The sequence below is a fragment of the Lissotriton helveticus genome, chromosome 12 (genome assembly GCF_964261635.1).
Source record: "Lissotriton helveticus chromosome 12, aLisHel1.1, whole genome shotgun sequence".
In the NCBI taxonomy this organism is placed as follows: Eukaryota; Metazoa; Chordata; class Amphibia; order Caudata; family Salamandridae; genus Lissotriton; species Lissotriton helveticus.
This window is the reverse complement of record NC_136073.1, coordinates 375,707,327-375,734,725: the sequence shown is the minus strand read 5'-3', so window position 1 is coordinate 375,734,725 and position 27,399 is coordinate 375,707,327. Positions and strand designations below refer to the sequence as shown.

At 46.3% G+C, this 27,399-nt stretch overlaps 1 protein-coding gene across 2 annotated transcripts in view; it reads left to right on the top strand.

The window, feature by feature from the left end:
* CEP89 (centrosomal protein 89) overlaps positions 1-27,399 on the top strand; it is a 1,224,823-nt gene that overhangs the window by 842,340 nt on the left and 355,084 nt on the right. For both annotated transcript variants that reach the window (XM_078670561.1, XM_078670562.1), the window contains exon 14: positions 12,645-12,825. In XM_078670561.1, coding sequence (XP_078526687.1) covers positions 12,645-12,825 — 181 coding nt within the window. The remainder of the gene's footprint in view (positions 1-12,644; positions 12,826-27,399) is intronic.

The window sequence follows — 27,399 nt, the reverse complement described above, 5'->3', positions numbered from 1 at the left end:
CATTTCTCCAGTTGTCAACAGAACGACTGACCCTGAACCTAAGACAGTAATTTACAAACCAGTTTGTCACCTCTCAGACCACAACACAGTCCTTTGTCATGGCTGCAGCTCTTAGACTGAGCGTGCTGTGTCTCTGCCTCTGTGACATATGGGGCAAATATGGGGCCTCTGTAGGGGCAATTGCGAATTGACAGACTCACACCAGGCGAGTGCTGATAGTTAGAGAAACAAAACGCAGAAATCTTTAATTGTTTTTCTACCTTGCCTTCCTGAAGACTTCTAGTCAGACTACAAAGTGGCCCCTCGTGAGGGCAAGTTGTGCCTGTGTTTTTTTCTACTGGCTGCGTCTGTAATTAGCTGGCTCCTTCCTATTCTGGGACTTGCGTGATTTTGCATAGAACATTCTTGTCCTTGACAAGCATCCACTGTTCATTGTTGTCCTCGTGGATTTTATATATATATATATATATATATATATATATATATATATATATATATATATATATATATATATATATATATATATATATAACAACAGAGGATACTCTCGTAAATTTCTTGTTGACACCTACTCAAGAAATTCAGAATCAGGAGTTGCACTTGGAGGATGATAATTATGTATCTACAACACAAGTAAGGGACCCGAGCAATTTGAAAAAGAAATTTCAAAAAACTGCCAAATGCGTCCCATGATGCTATTGATGTTTTCAATGAAGCGGTAATGATAGACCTGGACAAAATGGCAAGTGAAAAAATGGATATGAGGACTTCTAACATCACGAGAAGGGAATGGGAGGCAATTAAATCCCTAAAAAATGACAAAACAATTGAGATAAAGCCCTCGGACAAAGGTGGGAATATCGTTATTTTCAGTAAGGAGAATTATGAACAAGAAGCACTAAGACAATTAAAAGACACTGAGTGCTATATCACTGTAAAGAAAGAACAATATGTGAAAAGTACCATAGAATATCAAACACTACTAAATGGGTGGAAAGAAGATGGTATGTTAAGTACAGATGAATATATTTTTCTCCACTGTGAATTTCCGGTACTGCCCACCTTTTATCACTTGCCAAAAATCCATAAAAACGCCAAGAGACCACCAGGGAGGCCGATTGTTTCGGCAATCGGGAGCATGCTGGAGAATACCTCGCGCTTCATTGACTCATACCTTGCGCCCATTGTGAAGGATTTGCCCTCTTATGTGAGGGACACGCAAGATTTCCTTCGCATAATGGACAGTATCTCTTGGGAACCAAACATGCTACTAATAACATTAGATGTTGTCAATCTCTATACATGTATAGATCATGAAAACGGTCTGACAGCAACAAAGTGGTTCCTGGATAGGAAACATGATAAATTCCAGGCACACAGTGGCATGTTATTATCCATGATTAGATTCTGTCTATATAACAATTTTTTCCTTTTTTCTGGCCAACTGTATAGACAAATACGGGGCACTTCTATGGGCTCGTGCTTCTCCCCCAGCTACGCGAACTTGTTCGTGGGCTGGTGGGAGAGGCACGAGGCATGGGGAGGGACTAATGAAGTGTGGAGTGAAAGTATTTTAATGTGGACTAGATACATAGACGATCTTTTTATTGTTTGGCGTGGCGATAGGACCTCGGCGGAGGAATACATCGCCTCACTGAACAATAATGATCTGAATCTGAGATTCACCAGTAACATCAGTGAAAAAAGTGTATGTTATCTAGACCTAGAGGTATTTGTAGAGAATGATAGTCTCCAGACCCGACTCTATAGGAAACCAACGGCAGGCAACGCCGTGTTACACGCGGCAAGCCACCATCCAAGGAATCTAATTAAAAACTTACCATATGGTGAATATTTGCGCCTCAAAAGAAATTGCTCAGCTGAGAAAGATTTCCAGAATGCAAAACAAGATGCAAAGAATAGGTTCCTAGCTAGGGGCTACTCGAAGTGCATTTTGCAACAGGCAGCTGTTAAGGCATCAGCAATTAATAGGAGGGATCTCCTAGTGGTGCGTGAGGCACAGGCAGAAGATGATCAGGTGAGAATGATCACCACATTCAATAACAAATTAGGCGATCTAGTCCACAAATTTAGGAAAAACTGGCATATCCTACATACAGATAACATCCTGAAGAAACATCTGTCAGAGAGACCTATGATTACATATCGTCGATGCCAGTCTCTTTCTGATCACTTAATACACAGTCATTTCTCCCCTCAAACTAAATCGCCGGTCACAAACAGTATACAGGGGTTCTATCCGTGCTTGCGCTGTAAAGCCTGTAAGTACAGCAAAAAAGTTAATGAATATCCAGGAAGAACAGGAGATGAGAAACAGAATAGAAGAATTACCAAACATCTCAACTGCAACTCTGAATACACAATCCATTGTTTAGAGTGCCCTTGTAAGAAACGTTACATAGGTAGCACTATTAACCCCACCAAACTGAGGATCCTAGAACATATGAGGGCTATCGCGAATAAGGATAAATCCTATCCGGTAGCTCGTCATTTTGCTGAATTCCATGGTAGCGATAGGAATCTTCTCCGTTTTTATTGCATCGATCAAATCAGGCGCTTAGAACGTGGTGGGGACAGGGAAAAGACACTCCGCATCGCAGAATCAAGGTACATAATTGACCTCAAAACAATGACACCGTGGGGTCTGAATAATGATGAGGAGATGTGGGTACACCTGTAGATATAATAGAGTTGCTCTCCTATGGTTCAGAACTGTAAATTAGTAACATCAAACATTTTGACTGTACTAAAATAACTCCTAAAATTATGACATTGTGTAACCTTAATGATATATTTTTCACAAGTATAAGCAGAGAATAAGCCCATACAGGGCGAAATAAGTAGTCCCAGAGTAAGGCATGGAGGCAATGTGGCTTTAAAAGAACTGTTAACCACTTGGATGCTGAGCCCCTGGTACCACTTCAATGTAATTTCCATTGAAATCAATGGAAACTCCATGACGAGCTGAGCTCGTCATGAGCGTCGAAGGGGTTAAGGGGAGATACACCCCATGATAGTAAGAATAATGATCTAAGAACTAAAAAGTTAAACCGTGCAATGATGGGACAATGTAAATACTTGATGAATTCAATGTAATGAAGCATGCACATTAATAATGATATGTTTGTTGCTGTCATTGTTTTTAAATTTGCACTAGAGCACTTTATATTCGCCGTTATAAAGACTGAAATATATGTGAAATAAGACACTTCAAAATGGCCACCACGTTTACCAAAGTTGACCATCATCTATTTTGTTGTACAATTGCATTGCAAGGTGGGGTTTAAAATGGCGATCATTGTGAGGCACAAACTGACACTGACGACGCTCTTAGCGAAACGCGTCTGTCAAGGGTGAAGGGGGTTTGAAATAAATATTTTTCAACTGGATATCCGTGTGCTTGCCGTTTATCGACCAAAATTGGTGGATTGTGCTGCTGTGTATATATATATATATATGTATATATATATATATATGTATATATATATATATATATATATATATATATTATTTTATTTTTTTTTAAATATATTTTTATTACATTTTTCAACAAAACATCATTCAAAACCAGTATCAAAGAGCCTCATGGGCTTCAGAAACAGCAATGGCCATAAATCAGAGCTCAGTCTACTGTCCTCACTTCCAATAAGGGGCAATAATACAAATTCTTGTACGATACATCAATCAATCAATTTAATCTTTATTTCGATCAATTAGATCATCAAAGATGTACAAATAATCACAGTCATTATAAAAACATTAGTTATAAAATTCAAGTAACAATGTATAAGACAATTCATCAACAAAACTGGGAATCATTGATAAAATTAAGTTATTATGAATCCGCCTCCGCTTTCAAGATGCAGGTACGAGTAAACCACATTGCTGTGAGATATTTTGCCAGTGCAAAGACAGTTAGGGGTGACACATCACTTTTTAAAATTCTATACGCAGGGGAGAACTGTCTGAAACCCAAGTTTTTGAGGAGGGGGACAAGCCAGTATTTTCTAGAACTTTGATAGGCTTTGCAGAATAAAACCACATGTAGATCATTTTCTTCAGAGTGTGCACATGCCGGGCATTGCTTGGTAGTTGGTGGAGATGACCAAGAGCTAGTGAAGGACCTGAGGGGTAGTGTGCCGTATCTCCACTGGAGAAATAACTTCCTAGTTAGCACAGGGGTCATACCATCCAGTACACTTTCCAGGAAATAGGACTCTTTGCTTTGAATGAATAGATTCGTCAGAGAACCCTCACGCTTGCTGTCCAGAGCAATAGTTAGCTTTAGATCATAGTAAGCTTTTTACAGAGCTTTGCGTGGTATCCTGGCAGATGCATTTGCTGGGTCAGTCCACAGTTCTGAGAGCCCTAAGCTCTCACATGATCTTTTTATGTAGTTTAGCCAAGGAACTTGGGTGGCTTTTGGTAGGGTTAAAAACTCCTTGAGCTCGGACCTATAGTTGATAAGTTCTTGGCTGCTCCATAGTCTTCGCCAGAATGTTAAAGGTCTAAGTCCCAGTTCCTCTGCAATCGGTCTAACTCCCAAATCTAGTCTCAAGGGGAGTAGCGGCGTGCTTGATGGAAGAGCAACCAATTGTCTGATGAATTTATTTTCCGTTATCATCATGGTTTGGGCGGAAGTGTGACCCCACAGTTCAGCCCCATAAGTAACAGCTCCCCGCGCCTGGGATTTATAGATCTGGATGACAGGACCAAGTGGACGATATGTTGATTTGTTCATCATCCTTGTGATCCCTCCCCCAATCTGCACCAATTTCATGTTTGCCTTGATCTGGTGTGTCCCCCATGTCATATTCTCATTTAAGGTTACACCTAAGTATTCAAATGTGGAGACCCTCTCTAGGCGCGAGGAACCAAGCAAGGGATTGGGACGTGTCAACGGGGTGGGGTTTAGGATCATGTATTTTGTTTTAAGGGCATTGATCTCTAGGCCCCTCTCCGTACAGAATATTAGAAAGGAGTCAAGTATCTGCTGAATTCCCATGGGAGTTTTGGACAGCAGCAGGATGTCGTCCGCAAACATAATGGCGGGCACCCTGCTGCCATTCAATTTGGGAGCATCGGTGTCATCAATCCCGGTAAGGTGGGCGATTACCCCGTTGACAAAAAGGCAGAACAGGGTCGGTGCGAGCACACAGCCCTGTCTCACCCCTCTGTCAATGGGGAATCTATCCGTTAGTTTACCATTTCTGCCACACCTGACACGTGCAAAATTATTCCAGTGCAATCTCATCAGAATATTAAGAATTTCAGCTGGGACCCCCATCTCAGCGAGCACGCTCCATAATCTGGATCTAGGCACCAAATCGAAGGCGGCTCGCAAGTCCACAAAAAACGTGTACAAGCTACCCCCCTCGATTAGTGCAGTCCTCCAATAGAAGAGGTTTAGGCGGAAGATCTGATCAATTGTGGACACCCCCCTTCTGAATCCCGCCTGGTATGGACTCAGGATGTCATTTTCCTCTAGCCAGATCTGGAGTCGGTCTAATATAAGCCTGCCAAAAAGCTTCTGGGACACGTCTATTAGGCTGATGGGCCTGTAGTTGGCTGGGAGCAGGGGCGAGCCCTTCTTGAATATAGGAACCACCTCTGCCCCCAACCAAGTACTAGGGAAATCCATACCCAGCAAAACAGCATTAAATATTGTCAGCAAATAAGGAGCCCATACATCAGGCTCTTGTTTGAACAGGTCACCTGGGAGGCCGTCCAACCCAGGAGCCTTGCCTGATGACAGTCCCGCAATAGCGGCTCGCACCTCCTTTACTGAGAACAGGTTGCCGTTAGAATGGCTAAGTGTAATTGGGGGTGAATTACAAATGGCCCCAGCCTCCGGGGTATAGAGGGACTGAAAGTGCACCTGCCATACCCCAGGTGCAATATTCGGTTCAATTGCTGATACCAGATGCTCAGAACCCGCGTTAACAGTTCGCCAGAACTTGCGGTAGTCCCTAGTGGCTAGAGAACTCGAAAGATCCTCCCACTTGTCCTGCTCCCATTCAACCTTGGCCTGGGTAACCAGTTTCTTGTATGCCCGTCTTCTGGCCTGTATCTCCTCTCTGCTTTTACCCTCCTTGATGCATGCGAAGAGATCTCCCTTCGCCTTACGGCATGCAGCATTATACCATGATAATTTACAATGTGCCCCACCCCTTTTGCATTGACCCTCGGTGAAAAGATCAACCTCCATGGTCCTAGTGAGGTCCTCATGAGCCTGAAAGAGTAGTTTATGGGTTTCCTGATTGCGGGTTTCCTCGCATAACGTACACACTTTTTCGAGGATTGGGATTATTCCAGCGTAAAGCTTTGGGAGCTTCTCGCTACTAGCGACTAGTTTTTCCCACCTAATTCTCCTCCTGTTGTTTTCAAGGAGGAGCCCAGGATTAGCCACCACGGTGGCATGATCGCTGTCCTCCTTGCCAGGGAAGGCGTAGTCCAGTTCTAGGGCGCAGTGGTCGCTGTCTACTCTTTCTATCACCCTGAAGTCGATAATGTGCGACCACAAAGAAAGTTGTACAAGGATATAGTCCAGACGGGACTCCCTGCCCACTCTGTTGTATGTGTTTTTGCTCGGTATGTCAGATTTAATACGCCCATTTCAAGCTCTAACACCATGTTTGAGAGTTAGGGCAGTGATCTGTAGGGCTAGAGGTGTCCAGGCTCTGGGAGGAGGGGCCGCTACAGAGGGAACCGCCCACCTTGCATCCTCTTCCATGGAGAGACCATCCAGGAGGCCTGCTAGAGGCTCAAAATGTGAATTCAGGTCCCCACCAACCAGGAATGGAGTGCCATTGAGAATTTCACTGAGGTAAGCTGATAATTCCTCAATAGTAGGTGATTTGCGTGTTATATTTACCGGCCTTGAATATACATTTATCACAGCAAGTCTGGACGAGTTCGGCCATTCTAGCAGAACCACTAATATGTCCTCAGAAGCTAGGGGGAGACGTACCGTACGCCTGACAACCCAAATGGGTCGCCACCCACGTTGTGAGTCCTCCAGAGGGACGGCCCCTACCCCCCCCACTTCGCGGGAATGGAAAATGCCAGGAAACCCCGTCGGGAGTATTCTTCCCTCGCCCAGGTTTCCTGGAACATGCATACATCCCCGGAATCCACAAAGGCAATCCATTCCTGCAGATCCAGCTTGTTACCCAAGCCAGCCACATTCCACGAAATTATCTTCAGGGATGGAGGCTTTGGAGTCGAGGCCACTATTGGGGAAGTAACGGTGTCACTTACATTGTCCAAGGACCTTGCCGCGGGAGTCAGATCTCCCACAGGTTCCCCTGACTCCCTATTTATGATGTGAATGTCCACATTGGTTTGGGTTTTCTCTTTGATGTATGATAGAACATCAGGCTGACCCGAGTCTGGCATTGGATCAAATGTGGGTCCAGGGGGTATAGAATCTACCTCCGCGTCCTCCCTGGGGTGCAATTTGTGCCCGCTGACGTTGTACCTAGACCGTCAATCTACCATCTCCAAATGACTGTACCTATTGGACAAGGGAAAGTATGTAGGGTTTTAAAATCTAGGACGGCGATAATCAACTCTCTCTCTACCCCTCCAGCCACCTCCCCTTCTATGACAGATTTCCCAGCCTTCTTCTTCAGTGTTTGGTGTGTAGTACACTGGTTGGTGACGACTCAAGTAGTTGATGTCTCCTCTCCCTCCTGCTTCAGGCAATCTCCCCCATCCATTTTCCTCATGTACGTGTGTCAACCGGGGATAGAAAAAGGAGAGAGGTAGGGACTGAATATTGGTCCCCTGGTCGTCATGGTACCAACCACAGATGTATGAGACGGTCATGGGGTCACCAAAGCTAGTCAGGACACAGTCTCCTTTGATGGTTTTTCTTGTACTACCCACCCACGGGACCCTTCTTACCATAAGGACGTCACTTGTTATAACTTGCGGTAAAGGTCTATACATGAATAACCAATCCATCACCTTATTTTTAAGAGAGGCGGTAGATTCGATCTGGGTGGTTTTTAACTCTGGCACCCCCGCTAGGATTACTGTATACTGGCTTGCCTCCGGCGGCAGGTTTTTTGGTGTTTCCTAGAGTCTCAACTGTTGGTACTACTGCTTTTTGAGGTTGGCTAGGGGCAGGAGTGTTGACCTTAGGCTGATTGGGGATAGTTTGGGGAGGGAGTACTTGTGGCTGGTTGGGAATAGCAGTGATAGTACTAGGTTGCGTGGTCTTAGCTAGGGGGACGGTTGGTTTATCCTGTTGTACAAGGGGTCCTGCGCTATTGCCCACCTTGGTATTAACTGGGACGCCCCTCTTAATCTTTGTCTCTGTCCCCGCTCTGCCACCCTTGTTGTCTATTTTGCTCTCTATTTTGGGGTTGTCGGCTAGTTGAGCTGTGAATTTCTCTATATTCACTAGCCTGGCTTCCATTTTAATTAGCCTTGGAGGACATAGTAAGGTTCTCAAAAGTGATCCTATATCGGCTAGGGTAATGTCTTCACCCGAAGTATCATGGGAATTAATGCTGGTATATTCCAATGTCGCCGCAGGCTGGAGCTCTGTTAATATAGCCTCAGCTCCATCAATTAGCGAGTTTCCCATTGTACCCAGACCATGACTGATGGCCTTCGTGGTAGGATTGGACTTTGGGGTTTTTGTCTTCCTCCCGCCTCTTTTCTGTGCCCTATATTTCACTTTAGGGACCGCTCCTTCCCTTGTCCCCTGCAGTGTGACTCTGTCATTAGTAGTGGCCGCGTCTAGAACGTGGTCAAGATTGGGGATTTGAGCAGGGTGGGGTTGAACCAATGGGAGATTTAGCAAGCTCAGATCATTCAGGTCACTTAGATCCTTTGCAGTGGTGTGCGAGCTAGAGTTGGACAAATCTAGGTTCACTAAGTGCTCGTTGGCACTAGTTACCCCGTTACTAGTGTCGATATGCTCGATGCAAGTGGGTCTATTAGTTGGGCTCTTCGCCTGCGCCAAGGGGCCCATAGAGGATCTTCTCACCCAGTCAATTTCTTGGGAAATGCACCTCTCGAGAATTGTAATTTCATCGATCAATAATGACCCAGCTTTTACAAAGTAATTATCCAGAGTACCTTTGGCAGCTCCAGTCGCCGCCTGTGTGCTTTTACTCCTTGTTTCCATCGTTGTCATCTTTAGTCGAGATAGGAATCGATATATACCAGGAAGACAGCTGGAAGGGGGCTGGCCCGGTCCTGGTCCCGACCGGTCTCGAACGGCCTCAAACGGCCCGCCCTTTGCCCGGGCTTCGCCCCGTGCTCCGTCCCGCGCGCGTCCCGCGTGCGCGGGTGGAGACAGGCCTATATGCAGGGGGGAGGGGCGGGAAGAGTCGCAGGTGCGCCTGTTGGTGATCGCGCTCCGCCTGCTGGGACTCGCAGTCCCGCACCCTCTGGAGAGTAGATGTCAAAAGTCAGTTGGTCCCCAACAGCATGCGCCCTGATGGACTCCTTACAGGTCTCTGAAAAGCCTTTCTCCTCTTACACTCGGTAAACTGATTAACCACCACATGGCTGCGAGCGGCACCCCTTGACAAGCATCCACTGTTCATTGATGTCCTCGTGGATTTTATATATATATATATATGTGTGTTTTTTTTTTTTTTGTTTTTTTTTGTAATCCCTTGTAAATAACATATCCCGATTTCTTGGAAATTTGCACAATGCACTTTATTTTTCTTGCTATTTTGCACAGAGAATTTTTTGTACAGTAATCTATTAAGATTGTTTGTATATAGGTGTATTGCAATTTTGCACATGTATTAATATTTTATTTTAAATATTTAATGTATTTATTGCGAAATTTTGCACATTCCATGAATGGGATTAATGTGATGCAGAAATGGGGTTAAAACGTACATGAATTTAATGTAAATATTGATGTGTCAAAAAAATCCGGTCTAGGCTGAAGTATTTTCTTTATCTCTATAGGCCTGGAGTCATGTGACCGATCCAGCACTACAAATCACTGGGTGTGTTTAGACCATGTCATGTGATCAAGGGCTTTTGGGCCCGAAACGCGTCATGGCGACCAAGAGGGTGCACAGAAAATAAAGCGTTGAAATTATCCAATTGGGTCCGTTCCGTTATTTGGCTTGCGGCTGAGTTTGCTGAATTCTCGGAGTTCCTGACATATATATATATATATATATATATATATATATATATATATATATATATATATATATATATATAAATATATTTTTATTAGATTTTTCAACAAAACATCATTCAAAACCAGTATCATAGAGCCTCATGGGCTTCAGAAACAGCAATGGCCATAAATCAGAGCTCAGTCTACTGTCCTCGCTTCCAATAAGGGGCAATAATACACATTCTTGTACGATACATCAATATACACAGCCAAAGCATGGGACATGTGGTGGAGGTATGGTGCCACACGGATCAATGTCCAGGAAGGCTTTCTGCTATATAAAATATATTTTTATTAGATTTTTCAACAAAACATCATTCAAAACCAGTATCATAGAGCCTCATGGGCTTCAGAAACAGCAATGGCCATAAATCAGAGCTCAGTCTACTGTCCTCGCTTCCAATAAGGGGCAATAATACACATTCTTGTACGATACATCAATATACACAGCCAAAGCATGGGACATGTGGTGGAGGTATGGTGCCACACGGATCAATGTCCAGGAAGGCTTTCTGCTATAATGAAGCATCCTATAAAAAAATATGCAAACTCCTCCCAACCCACCCTTGTCCCCGGTGTTTCCTGCGCTACAACATTGTAGCAAAAGCTAAAAAGTCTGTGCGACTCATGGTTCAACTATGCATAGCAGTGGTGTATTAAAGTCAGTCTTCGTGGATTTCATGTCAGCCAGGAGATTGATTCTTCCTTTGCCCCCACCCCAATCTGTCATGCAGAAGGGGACGGAACCTTTATCTGGGGAGCACTCAGCACCCTGATATTAACTCGATTTGCAAGCAATGTTTCAGGCTTCCCCTGAAGAGAGATAACTCATGAGGTTGAGGGAGGTGGTACTTAGGGTCTCGTGCGGACATCGTCCTAGAGATTCTCCTATATTTATTGATACATCTTTTGTGGGCAGTTTTTTTATAGTGTTAATAAAACAATAGGAGACTACCTTCTAGTGATGATGTACTGCAGTGATACTCAAAGTATGGCCCTGGGACCGAATACTGCAGTGATACTCAAAGTACGGCCCTGGGACCGTATGCGACCCTCCTGACCTTTACATGTGGCCCCCTTGTCAACAGCAGTATTGGGCTGCTGTTTACTCCACTCAGCATTAACATGAAAAAAAAATGTTAAATAAGCAGCAAGCACTTATTAGTTTACTGCGGCCGTTATTTCAGCACAATGCGGGTGTTCGACAGAGTGGGCGGGGCCGCGTCGGCCGTTGAACGTTCGCAGCACCAGCCAGGTAGTGCTCCGAACGTTCAGCGGCCGACGGCAGCATCAATGGGGTTAAAGGTTAATTGCAGTTATGGAAAGGAAGTAACTAGGCCCTTAACTTTAGCAACAGCTTCATATTTAAAAACAGCAAATGTGTACAAATACAATAGTCTTTTGAAATTCAAAAAGTGTATTCCATTGACCTGTGGAACTATTTCACCTTAGTAAATCAAATTAAAGCAGTGCTTGCAGAAGTATTTTTCTTAAAGTGTTGTTTTTCAAACATGAATTTGGAAACGCTCATGCTTTCCCCCCACCCTGACAACAATGCCATTAGTGATTACATCCAAGCCCAGGAGATGGTTTTGTACAGCAAGCATCCTGAAGCCATGTACTTCGAGTTTGTTAAATGTGATAATGAAGAAAAAGGAGGGAAATTGAAATAAAACAATTGCCGAAGGTCACACAATTTGGTCAATTGGAGAAGCCGGTATTCATCCTAGGTTTTCTGGTTTCACATTGCGCAATTGAGTTCTGCCACTAAATTTACACACTTTGCTTCCCCTACACCAAATTTACACCCCATCTGGCATCAGTGTAGTCCCTTGTCACACCAAAGACCAAACTTTGCGTCCCCCGGGAAATGTTTGCGCTACATGAATGCAAACCATGTTTCTCTCCGCTATCCTTCTGAATCCAAATAACTGATTAACCCCTTCGACACTGTGCGGGAGAATTAATGAGTGGGCGTGTTTCAGACGGGGCCCCGGCCGTCCTCCGCACATGCCCACCATGACGTCGGACAGCCGGGGGCCGTCCTGAGCACCGAAGAGGTTAACCTACCCACCACTCAAATTACTTTTCATATTTCACTATACTAGTTCAGCACAAATCCTTTATGGGTCCCGGAGTAGCGTGCTACTCGCCGAAAAAGCGCTTTGTCGCCTCGTCAGGGGTAGTAAGCGCTATATAAATGCAATTGCAATACAATACAATATTCATGGTGTACTGCCCTTGCTTAATCCGGCTCTGAACACGGAGTATCATGAGCAAGTAGCCCTAGATGTAAACATACCTAATATTTATTATTGCAAATGAAATTACACATTGTGAGATGCACCATTTGAATTGTCCACCCCTTACTAACCAAACAGATGCATAATGTCCCCACCAATGTTGCCGTTTCGCTGGAAGGCGGTTTCCTCAGTGTATTTTATTGTTCTTTTAGTGTCCAAACTGACGAAACAGCTAATGCTGCTCGAAACCAGGAAACTCACTCAAGACGAGGAGCTGTCGGAGCTGCAGAAGCAGCTGCAGGCGTCGAGCTCCAAGAACGACGAGCTGAAAGCGAGGCTGGATGGCGGGATCGCCGCGGAGCAGCACGTTGCTATGGTGAACGAATTAAGAAGGTATGGCGCCGCACCGAGCGCGAGGTAATGATAGGTAATGCCGCAATCAGCAGCCGGCTCCGTTACCTGCACTCTGCTCCTCGCGAATTCCCAAAGTTCATATTAGTGGAAACTCCCCGGAAAATACCAAGCTTCACTTAAAGGAGGGGTACTAGGAGGGAGATGGGCGAAATCATTTCAGAAAATCACGGTATAATTTTAATTCTAAAGTAATTTTATGAACGAGTCATTTTCAAAGGTTCAAATCTAAATGTCAAGGTCGCCCCTCATATTATTTTCCTAATTTATTTTATGGTACTTTGTGAGTCTTTTCATAGACTTTCCTAGGCGTGTATGCTAGCTTCTTGAGCTCGTCACTTGTTCATTATAATGAACACTGTATGTGTCTACTGTGACTGTCCTTGTTTAATAGTGAAATGTAAAGTACAGAACCCTTGCATTCCAGGGGATACAGCAGAAGTGAGTGCGCCTATCATATTGTAGGCAGTGTGATGGAAGAAAGCAGGATACTAGGACTGACCTTCTAAATAACTAATATTACAACCAAATGCTTTTTGAGTGACAGGTGGGGGAGCTTCTCTTTGAGATTTTGCATTCTTTTCGGACACAACGCAATCTTTTTTAATCCACGAAGTTAATCATTGCATTTCGAAAAACGTTTTGAAACAGGAAATAATAATAAACTTCATATTTTCAATATGGCTGTCCCCAAACTGCATATACTGAATTCTTAAATGTTTCCAAAAAATCTTATTTGCAAATAACACTCGAGCTATCGACAATTTAAGTTGGTGAACTGGTCGAAATGCCAGTAAGTATTAAGCAGTAGGAACTAAAGAATTGTTAATTTTCATTTTTTTATCTGATGAAGGCAAACGGCTACAACTTGCATATCATCAGATCAGTAGTAAAAATGTATCACTGACAATTTTAGTGTGGCCAGCATGTTTCTGTACTGCTCTCAAATTTTAAAGATTTACATTTTTTTTTTTTTAAACAAACGGGTGTAAAACAAACGGGTGTACCAAACAAAGGAATACCTATTTATATTTAAAATATGATTAATCAGCCAGTCTTCCATTTGCTTCTGTCACGTGAAGAGTGCATGTTCCTACATCTTGATATTATCATTGAATATTTTATTCCTGAAAGGCTAAGATATGTTGGATATCTCTTTGATGTGATTTTTGGGAGAATACATGCCACTTTAAAGGTATCAAGCGACTTTATAAATGTAGGTATTTGAAGTACTGTAGATGGTGGGATAGGTGCCTGGATCCATTTATAAGTTATTTGCCTACGTGCTGTAGCAATTTCAACTCTGCAAAAACCCTTTGATCCTGCACATTTTGTGCTTCAGATGGTGTCTACATTTTCGGGAAATTTGAACCAGTTCACTTTTGCTCCAGGTTGTCTCTGGGACTTCAATTTGGTATTGACTGTCATCCGATGCTAGAAGTCTTACATAGTAGTGTGGTGAAATGCCCTGACGTTTCCTTGCTGGCTGTAATGTTCACAGTCATCCTGGCAGTCATTGACGAGCTTGGGAGAGGAGCTGATAATAACATCTCCAGGCCCGGACTGGCCGTTACGGGCACCGGGCAATCCCCCGGTGCGCCGCAAGGGTGGGGGGCGGTTTTGGGCCCCTGTGGGCCGTTTTTGTTACAGGGCCGTTTATGCAGCATAGCTGCAAAATCGGCCCTGCAACAAAATCAGCCGAAAACCGGCCCCGGCAAGAGCTCAGAACTCCCCCCGGGGGCCGGCCGAGCACTTTGCTGGGGCCGGTTTTGGTTCCCAGTCCGGCCCTGAACATCTCCCAGGCCCTGGTGCTCTTAGATCTGTCGACCGCTTTCGACACGGTCGATCATGAACTTTTGATCGACCGTGTCAGAAATGCTGGCATCCAGGGTCTAGCCCTTGAATGGATCACCTCCTTCCTAGACAATCGCTTCCAGGCAGTCCGCCTAGCCAACTTCTCGGCGGAGAAAACACGACTGACCTGTTGGGTCCCCCAAGGCTCTGCTCTATCGCCCCTCCTGTTTACCCTATATATGCAACCTCTGATTGTGTCCCTGTGCAACAGCCCAGCCACTACCTTTAACTATGCTGACGACCTCCAGTTGGTGTTCAACATAGACTCTTCCAACACATCCATCAGCAATTTCCAATCCACCATGATCTCCGTCAGCGAATGGATGTACGCCAATCAATTAAAATTAAATCCCGATAAAACAGAACTTATACTCACTGGAGGCGCCTCTAACCCATGGAACTCCAGCTTCTGGCCGCCATCCCTGGGCATCCCCCCCGCCCAGCAGATTCTGTAAAAAGTCTTGGGGTCATCATCTGCAGTGATCTGTCCCTAAAACCACAGATCAATGCAGTGGTATCCTCCTGCTTCTTCCACCTCTGCAGAATTCAGAAGATCTGCAGGTTCCTGACTACCTCGGCCCTTACTCTTGTCATCCTGGTCTTGGTCACCTCTCGCATTGATTATGCGAACTCACACTATGTGGGCATCCCAGCATACCAGCTTCATCGCCTTCAGCTCGTACAGAACCAGGCTTCCAGACTCATCTTTCATCAACCCAAACATCAACATATCAGCTCCCTGATGAAGAGCCTTCATTGGCTCCCGGTAGCCAAACGCTGTATATTTAAATTAGGCTGCACCATCTTCAAAGCCCTTGCAAGTCAGGGTCCTGCCTTTATTTCCTCCAGGATCCAACGTTACGTCCCCTCACGCAATCTCCGCTCCTCTCATCTCAACCTGCTCACTATCCCTAACTTCAAACGCAAAAAACATGGTGGTCTTAGGTTGTCCTTCTTGGCTCCCCGTTTCTGGAATGCCCTTCCAATTGAGCTGAGATTGGCTACGTGCTACACTCAATTCCGAACCCTCCTTAAAACTCTCCTGTTCTTACAAGCCTACGAATAAAGTTCTGTCCTCCTTCTGCCGTCGTCCCTCCGCTCCTAGCGCCATGAAACCGCCTGGTGTAAGTGCACTCTATAAATATTTTTAACATAACAGGGTAAGTCATTTGCAGGCCTTCACCACAGATCTACCTACCATCTACTGCTTTTTTAATGAACAAAGTAACTTCAAGACTGAGCCATCCTTCCTTATAAAGGAGGTGGCAGATTTTCATTTAAATTTATTATTGCAATTAGCAGTATTCTTTTGACACCTCGTACCATAAAAAGGCGAGGTAGAGGCCACACCGACTAGGCAGAAGAGGATATTTATTCATTGTATCTCTGGGTCTGACATTACACTACAATCTGATATAGACATCTAGATGCAGTTTCCTTATCTTTGGACTTCCAGGAGCCAGGCAGGATCCGGAAGCTTTTTGATAGCAGTACTCCTTCACGCCGATAGGTGCGTCGGTCGACTATGTATGATGTCGTAGGCGTCGGGTTCGTCGCCTTGACATCCATGTGGTATATATAGGTGCCACCCCGGCACGCTGCTAATTCTTTTCTTTCCATGCCAGCCAGTGCTGATCCATCGAAAAGAGCTACCCCCTGTCAACTTTTGACAGACTTTTTTCGACTTTTTGTCGACTCCTTTTGATGTGCTAGGTATGTCTAGAAAGAAGACCTCGGGGTTCAAGCCGTGCGGCACCTGTCACTGCGCCATGTCAGTCACAGACCCCTTATTTGGTGTGTCTCTGGTGCCTAAAGCCCGACCATGACAAAAAGTCATGCTCCGATTGCCTGGCCATGGCGCCGAAGGCTTTGAGGGAGTGTTTGAGGCCTGGCTGAGCGGGCTGCCTGGGTCGACTCTGCATTTTCCTCCCTTTCCGAGGCAGAGAGTGACCCCCACCCAATTAAAAGAATTTTATGATGCCATGTGCGCCATATTTGGGTGACCTGACCCTGCTCTAGCGCGCCTTCGGGAACACAGGTTCAACTGAAGGAGATCCCATGGGTTCCGCCTTGGCCTCCTTCCAGGATCCGGACCCGCAGCTGTTGTACTTCTTCAACCTTGCCCGGTGCTGTGTCCGACATAGAGGCCCTCTGCGTCGCTGGCGCCCACCGGCGATGCCTCCTCCATCGTCATGCCAGACGACACGGAGTCGGTCGGGCATCCACCTGCGCCGACAGAGCTGCACAGCTCCATAGCGTTCAACTTGCCCTATTCTGAAGGGTTAGGCATGAATGATGAAGATTGAGAGGGTCAGCAGGATCCCTTAGAAATCCCGAAACCCAATCAAGACCTGGACTGATACGAGGACCTTGGTGTTGCCAGCGGCCTCGACACCTCCCCAGATTTTTGCATGCTGTCTCCTCTTAACCTGGCTACGGAGGAGGGAGCTTCATTTGCACTGGTGGTGCATAGGGCTGCTGAGGTCTTGGGCCAGCAGCTTCCTACGGTGGCAGTCAAGACTAACGTCATGACGGAGGTCCTGCAGCCTGGTTTCTCCTCATCTGAACCCTTGCTGCCTTTCAACGAGGCCTTGACAAATGTTCTACTGCGCACCTGGTCCAAGCCCAGCACATGGTCTCCTATGAATAGAACCATTGCCTACCACCACCGCCCTGCTCTGGGCAACACAGATTTCCTCTCTAGCCACCCCACAGAGCGTGGGGGACCAAGCCTCCACTTCCCACAGCGTGTCCCACCCCCACCTCTGGACAGGGAATCCAAAAGGCTGGACAGCCTTGGTAAGATCATCATCTCTTCCACCAGCCCAGCATTGTGGTCGGTGCAGACTGCATGCCTCTTGGGCCGTTACTCCCATTCTCTATGGGATACAGTTTTGCAAGTACTACCCAGATCTTGGAGGAGGACCGGGCTCTCCTCTCTCAAACTACTACAGACGGGAGATTTAGGAAAGTAGGATCTGCTTTCATGGTTACCCCAACAGTTTGGTGGTGTTATTCTGTTTTCTGATTAGCCTGACTGGGATCCTGCTAATCAGGACCCCAGTCACTGTGCTTGCTCCCTAAATTTGACAGTGGTAAGTACTTTGGTACCTTCCCAATTGGCTTCTGGTGTTCCCATGTAAGTCCCTAGTATATGGTACTAAGGTACCCTGGGCATAGGTACCCCAGGGGTTTCCCATGGGCTGCTGCATGTATTATGCCACCCATCAATCAATCAATTAGAACATTTGTAAAGCGCGCTACTCACCTGCGAGGGTCTCAAGGTGCTGGGGGGGGAGGGGTGCAGCTACTGCTCGAATAGCCAGGTCTTGAGTAGCCTCCTGAAGGTTGGAATGTCCTGGGTCTGCCGTAGGAGGATGGGGAGGGTGTTCCAGGACTTGGTGGCGAGGTGGGAGAACGATCTGCCGCCGGTGGTCACTCTTCGGATGCGGGGGACGGTGGCGAGGGCATGGTCGGCGGAGCGGAGCTGGCGGTTCGGGGTGTAGAAGGTGAGTCGTCTTTTGAGGTATGCCGGTCCGGTGTTGTGGAGTACCTTGTATTATGCCACCCATGAAAAACCACTCAGACTGTGACTACAGGCCTACCATTGAAGCCTGTGTAAGTTGGTGCTAGCACTACTTACAACAGGTATAAGTTTCCTTATATCTAAGGTCACTGCACTTAAAACCTATAAGTCACCCCTATGGCAGGCTCTTCAATCCTGAGGGAAGGGTGCTTGCTACAAACCCTAGAGTCAATTTTTCAGGCTTTATAAGTGCGGTCAGCCATTTAATACATATAGTGGCTATCAAGTCAAATATGAGATCTCTAACTTAAAATTGGCTGCACCGAAACCAGTCATGTTTGATATCAACCTTATTAGAATCCTACTCAAACACTGATGCCAGTGTTGGATGTAGGATCAGATGTCCTGGGGGGGGGTGAATCTCCCCTATGGTGTCCCCCTGTATTCCCGGTACCAGCCTTTTAGGGTCTAACAGCAAGCTAGAGCCACTGCCAACCACAGACACATGTCTGGCCTCCTACTGCTGAGCTGAGCTCAAGCAGGAGATGGCAGAACAATAGGTTTCCTGTCACAGTGAGATGTGACCACCTCCCAGACAAGACCTAGTGTATTGGGCTGGGGTGGGGGCGTTTGCCAGTGCCACCAGACTGCTTTGAAGGGCACATTTGGTGCCGTTCCTTGCATACTCCAGTTTGAGCCAGTTCAGGGAGCTGTTGGCTCTCGCTCTGGCCCGAAAACTGGATAAAGGACATGGGAGTATCCTCCCCTCTGTCCAGCCCCTCCTCTGGGAGGGATCCTTGAATTGTCCCAACCCTTTTCCTAGGGTACTTAAGGGCTTACCTGTTGGTGGCTCCTCAGATTCGCCGTGGGACAAGTTTCAAACTCACAACCAGTTCACCTTCAACCATCTGGGCACTTTGGACTTCGCCTGGAATCAAGACTGCACTAAGGAAGACTCCTGCTGCTCCAGGCCTGTGGGCATCAAAGACACCCGAAGGAATCTGCCTTGGAGTGAAGGAGTCACTCCCCTGCAGGCACAGCAAATAATCTGACTGGTCTACTGCTCCTGACATCCCACGCAACCTGAAAGGCTCAGCAACACATGTGGTGGTTCTGCAACTCCCTTGAGGCCTGACCTGTCCTCCAGCAAGTTTGAGGCCGATATCTCTCTTCGGAACCGCTGGAACAGAACCCTTGTGCACCGCATTAACTTGTTGACTCTGTCCTCCAGAGATCTTCGGGCTACAAGTATCTCCAGCCTCCAGCACCTCTTCCTACCAAGGTCTTTGTCCTCACCGCATCCTCTGCACTGTGGGCCTGCATCTTTGGTGAGCTGCTCAAGGTCCTCTTGCGACTCCTGTGCCTTAGACCTGTGGGTCCTCTTGAGGGTCTTCTTTGACTTTAATGGGCTCCCCTGCTTGCTCGGAGTCTTCTCTGACTTTCCTGTACTTGGTGAGTCCCTTGGACACGCACCTTTTTTGTTAACCACTTCTGTTGTTGCTGCCAAGGCCTGTTGGTACTCCTGCCAGACACCAACCCCTTGGTTCCTGACTTCCGACGTGGGACAGCTCGTGAATGGCTCCTGGTCTTCCACAGCATCGCCTGGTCCTCACAGCTGTAGCGACAAGGCCACCCTCATCACTCCTGCATCTTTCGTCATCGGTGGTCATTGGTCTTCCGTGCCTCCTGGTCACTTCCAAGTGGCATAGACTCTGTCCCCTCTGCTTGAAGGTACGTCTCCTAAAGAATCCATCCTTGGGTTCCACTGGACCCTTTCACCTTCTTCGCCAGTGACATCTTTTCTGAAGTCCTCCATTGTGGCACCTATGCACCCGGCTTCCCTGGTGTAGGTATCTTGGTTTCTGGGGTATCCACGGGTGGGGTGACTCTCCAACCTTCTATCTTCCACTGGGTGTTTTCAGGGTCCACTGGGAAGGGTCCTTCTTCCTAAATACTGCAATTGTGACTGTCCCATTGACTTGTATTGAGCATGCGTTTGTGTTTCCACTCTGCACACAGCTTCCGAGGGGTTCCTGGGTACTTTTTTTTTTTTTTGGGAGTTTTATATAGTGCGAACTAGAACCGAACCGAATCAGTTATCAGAGCGCTTTACATAGCACCAGTTACGTTACATGAGGACACACTTTCATTTTTTTTTAGGCACGGGGAGATTAAGTGATTTGCCCAGAATCACAGGGGGTTATTGGCGTCGTTACCGAGACTCGAACCCAGTTCCCCAGGTCCGAGGTCGAGCGCCTTAGCCGTTAGGCCAACCCCTCTCCCCACTTACCCCGGGTGGCTCTTTTGGTCCCCACCTCTTTGGGGTCTTCTGGTCTGAGTCCCAACTTTGGTCGCAGTTCACATTCTACTTCTTTAGTATATGGTTGGGTTTCCCCCTAGATACCACTGTGTATTAGTGCTTACTTACCTGTTTACATTTGAAATATTGTGTGTATTGTGTTGATATCTCCGGGTAGGAGATATATCACTGTGTTAGTGATTGTGTATAATAAATATACTTTTTTTATAACTACACCTTTTGTTTCTTTTTTGTTTAATCTACACTATATGATTAGTTCTGTTAAAAAAAGCTGCTTAACACTCCTTCGGGACTAAGCCTGAAGCCTGCTCTCCACAGCTACCACTTGAAGAGCTTTCTGTGGTTGTCTAAGACCACTAAAATCACCATAAGGGCTGTCTGGATTAGGGCAAATGCTTCACATAAATAAGTGTGCACTATATACTAAGCCAGCCTCTTACAGAAGCGATGTGGCAAAGTTTGCCATACGATGTGGCTTGGATATGACAGACTCGCTAGGCAGAGCGATTTCCTCAGCGGTGACTGTTAGGGACCATGCCTGGATGAGGACATCTGGCTTTTTGGGGGATGTCCAGGCTAATCTTATGGACGTGCCCTTTGATGGCTCCCGCCTCTTCGGAGGCAAGGCAGATGCAGCATTTGAGCGCGTCAAAGCCTAGCGGGCTACGTCCTAGTCCCTGGGCCTCTCCACCATATCCTAGCCTGTGTCTGCCTTTCGCCCCTTTCGTGGCATTGGAAGGGGCTTCCAACCGTGCCAGCCCTATTCCAGCCAGAGTACCCCGCAAGTCCAACGACCTCTGCTGGGCCATTGTCGCGGTTTACCCCGGCCCATGGGTAGGGTGGCCAGAAGTCAGGTCAAGCCACAACCCCCTCCTCCACTGCGAAACCTTCCTAGCCCAATCCTTCCAGATCGTGGACGCCCAGTTGGTGACAGGATACGCCATCACCTCCACCACTGGCGAGATATCACCTTGAACAGGTGGCTGCTGCAAATAGTCCAAAGGGGATACTCCCTCCACTTCGAGACTACTCCTCCCTCCATACCTCCAACTTATGATCGCCTGATGGAGGATCACCAGGCCTTACTCCACGAGGAAATCAAGACTCACTTGGCCAAGGAAGCTATAGAAAGGGTTCCTGGGCCAGAAATAGGCTGTGGTTGCTATTCCCCCTATTTTCTGGGTCTAAAGAAGGACGGAGGCCTTAATCCTATCCTAGACCCCAGGGTCCTCAACTACTTCTTCAAAAAGGAGAAGTTCCAGATGCTCACCCTTGCTCAGGTCCTGTCTGCCCTAGACCCGGGAGACTGGATGGTAGTGTTGGACTTGCAGGACGCCTATTTCCACATTCCTGTTCTGACAGCCAATCGTCACTATCTGTGGTTTATGGTGGACTACGAGCACTTTCAGTTTACCATGCTCCGCTTTGGCCTCATCAGTGCTCCTGGAGTGTTCACCAAGGTGATGGTGGTGGTCGCAGCCCATCTGCGGAGATCAGGTGTCCCAGTCTTTCCCTATCTTGACGACCGGTTGTTGAACGCACCCTCGTCCCAAGCTGTCGTCTTCCACCTCCAGACTATGGTGAACCTCCTGCGTTTGCTGGGGTTCACTGTCAACGTGCCAAAGTCACACCTGACTCCCTCTCAGACGCTCCCTTTCCTCTGAGCATTTCTGGACATGGTACAGTTTCGGGCTTATCCTCCTGAGTGGCGAGTCCAGGTTATTCAGGCTATGATACCTATGTTTCAGCCTCTATTCTGGATATCGGTGAGAAGGACTCTAAGGCTGTTGAGCCTCATGGCCTCCTGCATCCTGCTAGCGGACCATGCCAGATGGCACATGCTGGCTCCGCAGTTCCAATGAGCACAGCATCATGGAAATCTCACCGACCTCGTTCAGATATCGGAGGGAACGCGAATGATCTGCGGTGGTGGCTGACAAACCGCGATTGGGTCAGAGGCAGACCCCTCTCTCTTCCCCACCCAGATCTAACAGTAGTGACAAATGCGTTCCTTCTGGGATGGGGCGGCCATTTTGGAGAGGTGGAGATCCGAGCACTCTGGTCTACTGCAGAAGCCAAGCTCCATATCAACCTGTTGGAGTTCGTGCGATCCGGTTGGCAATGAAAGACTTTTTTACCATCTCTCAAAGGAAGGCTAGTTCAGGTGTTCACGGACAACACTACCACCATATGTTACTGCAACAAACTGGGTGGAGTGGGGTCGTGGACCCTTTGTCAGGAGGCCCTGCGTCTCTGGACTTGGCTGGAACGACAGGGCGTTTTCCTGGTTGTTCAACATCTGGCCAGTTCTCTGAAAGTCAGAGCAGACAAACTCAGCCTTTGGTGCCTTTATGATCACTTCCACTTTCACTTAAGTCCTCCTTTCACTTAAGTCCTCCTGTTCCCTTCTCTCTTTCAGGAAATCCCTAAAAACATTACTCTTCTCCCATCTACACTAAATTCCATCTTTCCCAATCTTAGGATCCGATTAGCGCCAGGAAACTTACGGTGACAGTGCGCTCAAGAAATGTCTTATAACATAACATAACATAACATCACGAGTGGCATCTCCATCTAAAGATGGTGCAATGTGTCTTTCAACATTGGGGAGAGCCTTAGTTAGATCTATTCGTTTCCCAAGAGAATGTGTAATGTCAGCAGTTTTGTGCGCTGGAGTTTCCAAGGCAGCTCTCGCAAGGCAACACTTTGTCGTGAGTAAAGCACAGGCCTCCTATACACATTTTGGCCCATTCCACTCCTGCCCAGTGTGCTCAAGAAGATCAGGAGCTGCCGGGCCCAAGTCATCCTCGTTGTTCCGGACTGTGCACAGAGAGTCTGGCATCCTGTGCTTCTCCAAATGAGCATCGATCCTCCGGTCAGGCTGCATTTTCACGAAGATCTTTTGTAGCAGCGGCAGGGGAAGGTCCTCCACCCGAACCGGTCTACTCTCACCCTTCTTGCGTGGGGATTGAGCGGCGACAGTTGATAACTTTTGACCATCCTGCCGAAGTCTATGAGGTCATTCTGGCAGCCAGGCATCCCTCCACTTAGTCTGTATATGCCTGCCGATGGCAGCAATTTTGTAAATACTGTACATAATGCTCTGTTGACCCTTTGTCTGCTTCCATGTCAGATGTTCTTCTTTTTATTCGTTCCTTGGCCCAGCAGGGCTCTGCACTAGGTACTTGAAGGGCTACCTTTCTGCCCTGTCTGATTTTCTTCAGCTTCTTGATCAGCCATCTCTTTTCAAATCTCTTGTACAGAGGTTTTTGAAGGGGCTTACCCATATGTTTCTCCCTTCACCTTTTATTGAACCCCAATGGGATCTTAATTTGGTCCTTACGTTTTTGATGTGCGCACCATTTCAACCTCTGCACAAGTGTCCCCTCCGACTGCTCACTATCAAAACAGTCTTGTTAGTAGCAATAACTTCTGCTTGGAGGGTGAGCGAACTACAGGCACTGTCATCTCAGCCGTCTTACCTGACCGTCTTTCCGGACAAAGTAGTGCTCTCCACTCGGTCAACTTTTCTGCTTAAGGTAGTAACACCTTTCCATCTGGCTCAATCTGTTACTCTGCCCTCTTTCTATGCACCTCCGCATCCTTCCATGAATGAAGAGCGTCTCGACAGTCTGGACCCAAAAAGAGCGTTATCATTCTACCATGATCGTACTAAAGAGTTCCGGGTGGATGGCCAACTCTTTGTAGGATACGTTGGAGCAAAGAAAGGCGAGCAGTTCAGAAAAGGATAATTTCACGCTGGGTCCTCCTCTGCATAAAAATCTGCTACGCCTTGGCAAAAAAAAACACAACCTCCTGAAGGCATTATGGGTGCTTTCAACCAGGGCGAAAGTAGCCACACTCTGCAGCATGGTGTCCCAGTTTCTGACATCTGCCAAGTGGACATGAGGGCATCTCTGCACATGTTTATCAGACACAACTGTCTGGATTCTCAGGTCCACAGGAGGGCCATTTTGGCCGCTCTATCTTTCAGGACTTCTTGGTCCATACCTTTCCGCAGTCTCTCCTCTGGGGATGATATTGCTTGGGTACCTGTTCAGAGGTAAGGAATCTGCGGTTAGATGTGTCTATCAAATGGACAAGGTACTTACCGTCTGTAACGCCTTATTTGGTAGAGACATGATTTAGCCGCAGATTCCTTACCGACTCACCCATCTTCCCCGCATTGCGGATTGTTTTAGTGTCAATGCTGTTTCCCCTTCAGGGCCCTAGTTGTTTTTTGGTACACCACGGTCGCTCACTTCATGGCTCTGTGCTTCTGGCATTTGAAGTCATGAAAATTACTGATGTCAGTGCGCCGGGTGGCAGCTATATAGACGACGCAGTTGTCACTACGACAACATACCCGACGCCTACGAAGTCACGCAGTCGACGACCCCCCCTATTGGCCCTCGGGGGCACTGATATCAAAAATCTTCCAGATCCAGCCTAATGCCTGGAAGTTCAAAGGTCAGGAATCTGCGGCTAGATCATGTCACTACCCGACAAGGCATTACTGAAGGTAAGTAACTTGTCCGACAGTGTCACACTGAATAATTACATGCACCATTGAGTTCTTTGAGGCATCCAAAAGTAGTCTTCATAAATGAATAATTGCACATACTTTAAGAATGAGATCAGCAAGTATTTCTTTCTTGAGAAGGGGGACCTGCTGGGCCTTTCTCCACACTGCATATCATTGCCTTGAATCAGTTGCTAACTCTGAAGCCATGTTTGGTGATGGGCGGTTCACCAGATATTCAGGTAACTGGATCTCTTTCTAACCCCACCATACAATTTGATTGAGAATTTCTGGATAATCTTTAAAGGTGAAGAATTTACAGAGGGCATAGTGTGCGTTAGATGAAGACGTTTTGTACTTTACCTAATGTACATTCTAATAGACACCATGTTGCCTCAGCAGATTCTTCATAACCAGCCATCTTCCCTCAAAGTCCTCTCATTTTTTGACCCCTTCTGGACTGAAAAGGCATGGCAATTAAAGAGCTACTCCTGTAACAGAACTTGTTGCCATCACCTCTACCTAGCTTTGCACATCACCAGTTGAACACCCTGTTTTTCAAGAAACTGACATTAGCTTTAAATTCTCACTGAAGATCTGTAATAAATATTTCCGTAAGACTGGGAAAGTCACTTCTTAAATGGCTATAGTTATTCCGCTTCTTAAGTGACCTTTTTGAGCGTACCTGATTGCACAAGTTCCTGGCTGGACCTTAAACTTACGTTTGCGTTCAGGATTTGGTGTAGGTAGTGCCTGAGAAATGTTCAGTATTTGTGTAAGTACAAGAAAAATTGTCCGGGTTTGCGCAATTATTCATAGATATTCTGTGTTACTTAATACAAAAGTTCACCACATATACATATCATTATTCATTTATAAACAACGTGAACAACAAAGCTTGCAATATTCGAGATTTGATTGTATTTATTCTTACAATCGTGTAGCATATAGTTGCTGTATCATACAATAAACCTTTACTCTTCATAATTACATGTGTAATTTTTAAATCATTACAACGAGGGTGCTCTCAGTGAAGAAAGGAGGGGGTGTAGTAGGGTTTGTGAGGGACTGGGTAAAGGTAGTGTGACAATAATAGCATCACATTGAAATCAGTAGGCCTTTACACTAAAACTAGTACACATGTTCCCGAGTCACATCACACATAGGCTAGACAAATCCATTGCGTTGAGTCCTATGGCCTGGTGGGTTGATGTAGTCTACGTTTCGACCCCTGTATGTGTGTAAGGGTTATTGTTGCCTCATGCTGAGGTCTTCATCAGGATAGATACAGAATGTGAGCACATTATTGTGAGCGGTTGACGTCTGAACCGTCACTGCGTGGGCCAGCGTGGGCTCCAAGGAAATTTGGGCAATGTTTGCTCTGCCGTCAGGATGCCGCACTCCTGGATGAGTCGGGGGTTAGCTGACTCAAACGCCGATCTAGACCAGAATGGTGATATTTCCGCACTGAAAGGAGAAATCGTCTTACATTGGACTTCCATTTGTGACAATTACACATGATCACAGGAACATTGCCCACATTTCCTTACTTATTAACCCAGGTCCATGAGTTTTTTAGGGTACACCCCGTTATAACTCAATACTCTCAGTATTTGTTTAAGCATAGGAATGGCTATGCCAGTAGGATTTAAAGTAGAATTTCTGCTAGCTCAAGGCACAGGCTCTGTTTTACTTCTGGAATGTAGCATATTATTATGATGTAGAGGCACATATTTTATTAGACCTTTCAGCAGGTGTTGTACCAGTGACCGCTGAACACTTCTCATTCATATAGCTGCAATCTGCACTGTTTCCTTTCTGTGCCTCAACCTCCTGGGCCATCATTTTGTGCAGTTCACATAAAATCTTCTCTTTCACCTCTCTTGTTGAGCATTTTTCCACTCTCTTTATTAATGAATATGGACCTTCAGGTTTTAATTTTAATTAGAAACTGACTGTACCCAAGTTTTTCGAGGCCAAAAAAAAGTACAAGCTCAACCTTGATATGTTTTGTGTTTATTAATGAAATTGGATGCCCTTCTTCCAAAAGTATGGTATTGTAAAGCTGTACATAGGAAGAATGTTGTAAAGAGCTCACTGCTTGTTATCATTACCTGACGGTGGAATCACACAGCTTTGAGATTCCACAGTATTGTTTGAATGTGGAGAGTTCCTTGAAGGGTAGTTGAGGACTGGCCAGCAGGGGATTGGTCCGTTCCCAGTAGTTGTCTGTTAATAAAGAGATGTACCAGTTTATTTCTTGTTGAGCTGAACCATCTATTTAAAACATTGTTGGCGACGAGCTGGCCAGCGGCATGTGGACAAGAGCAACCG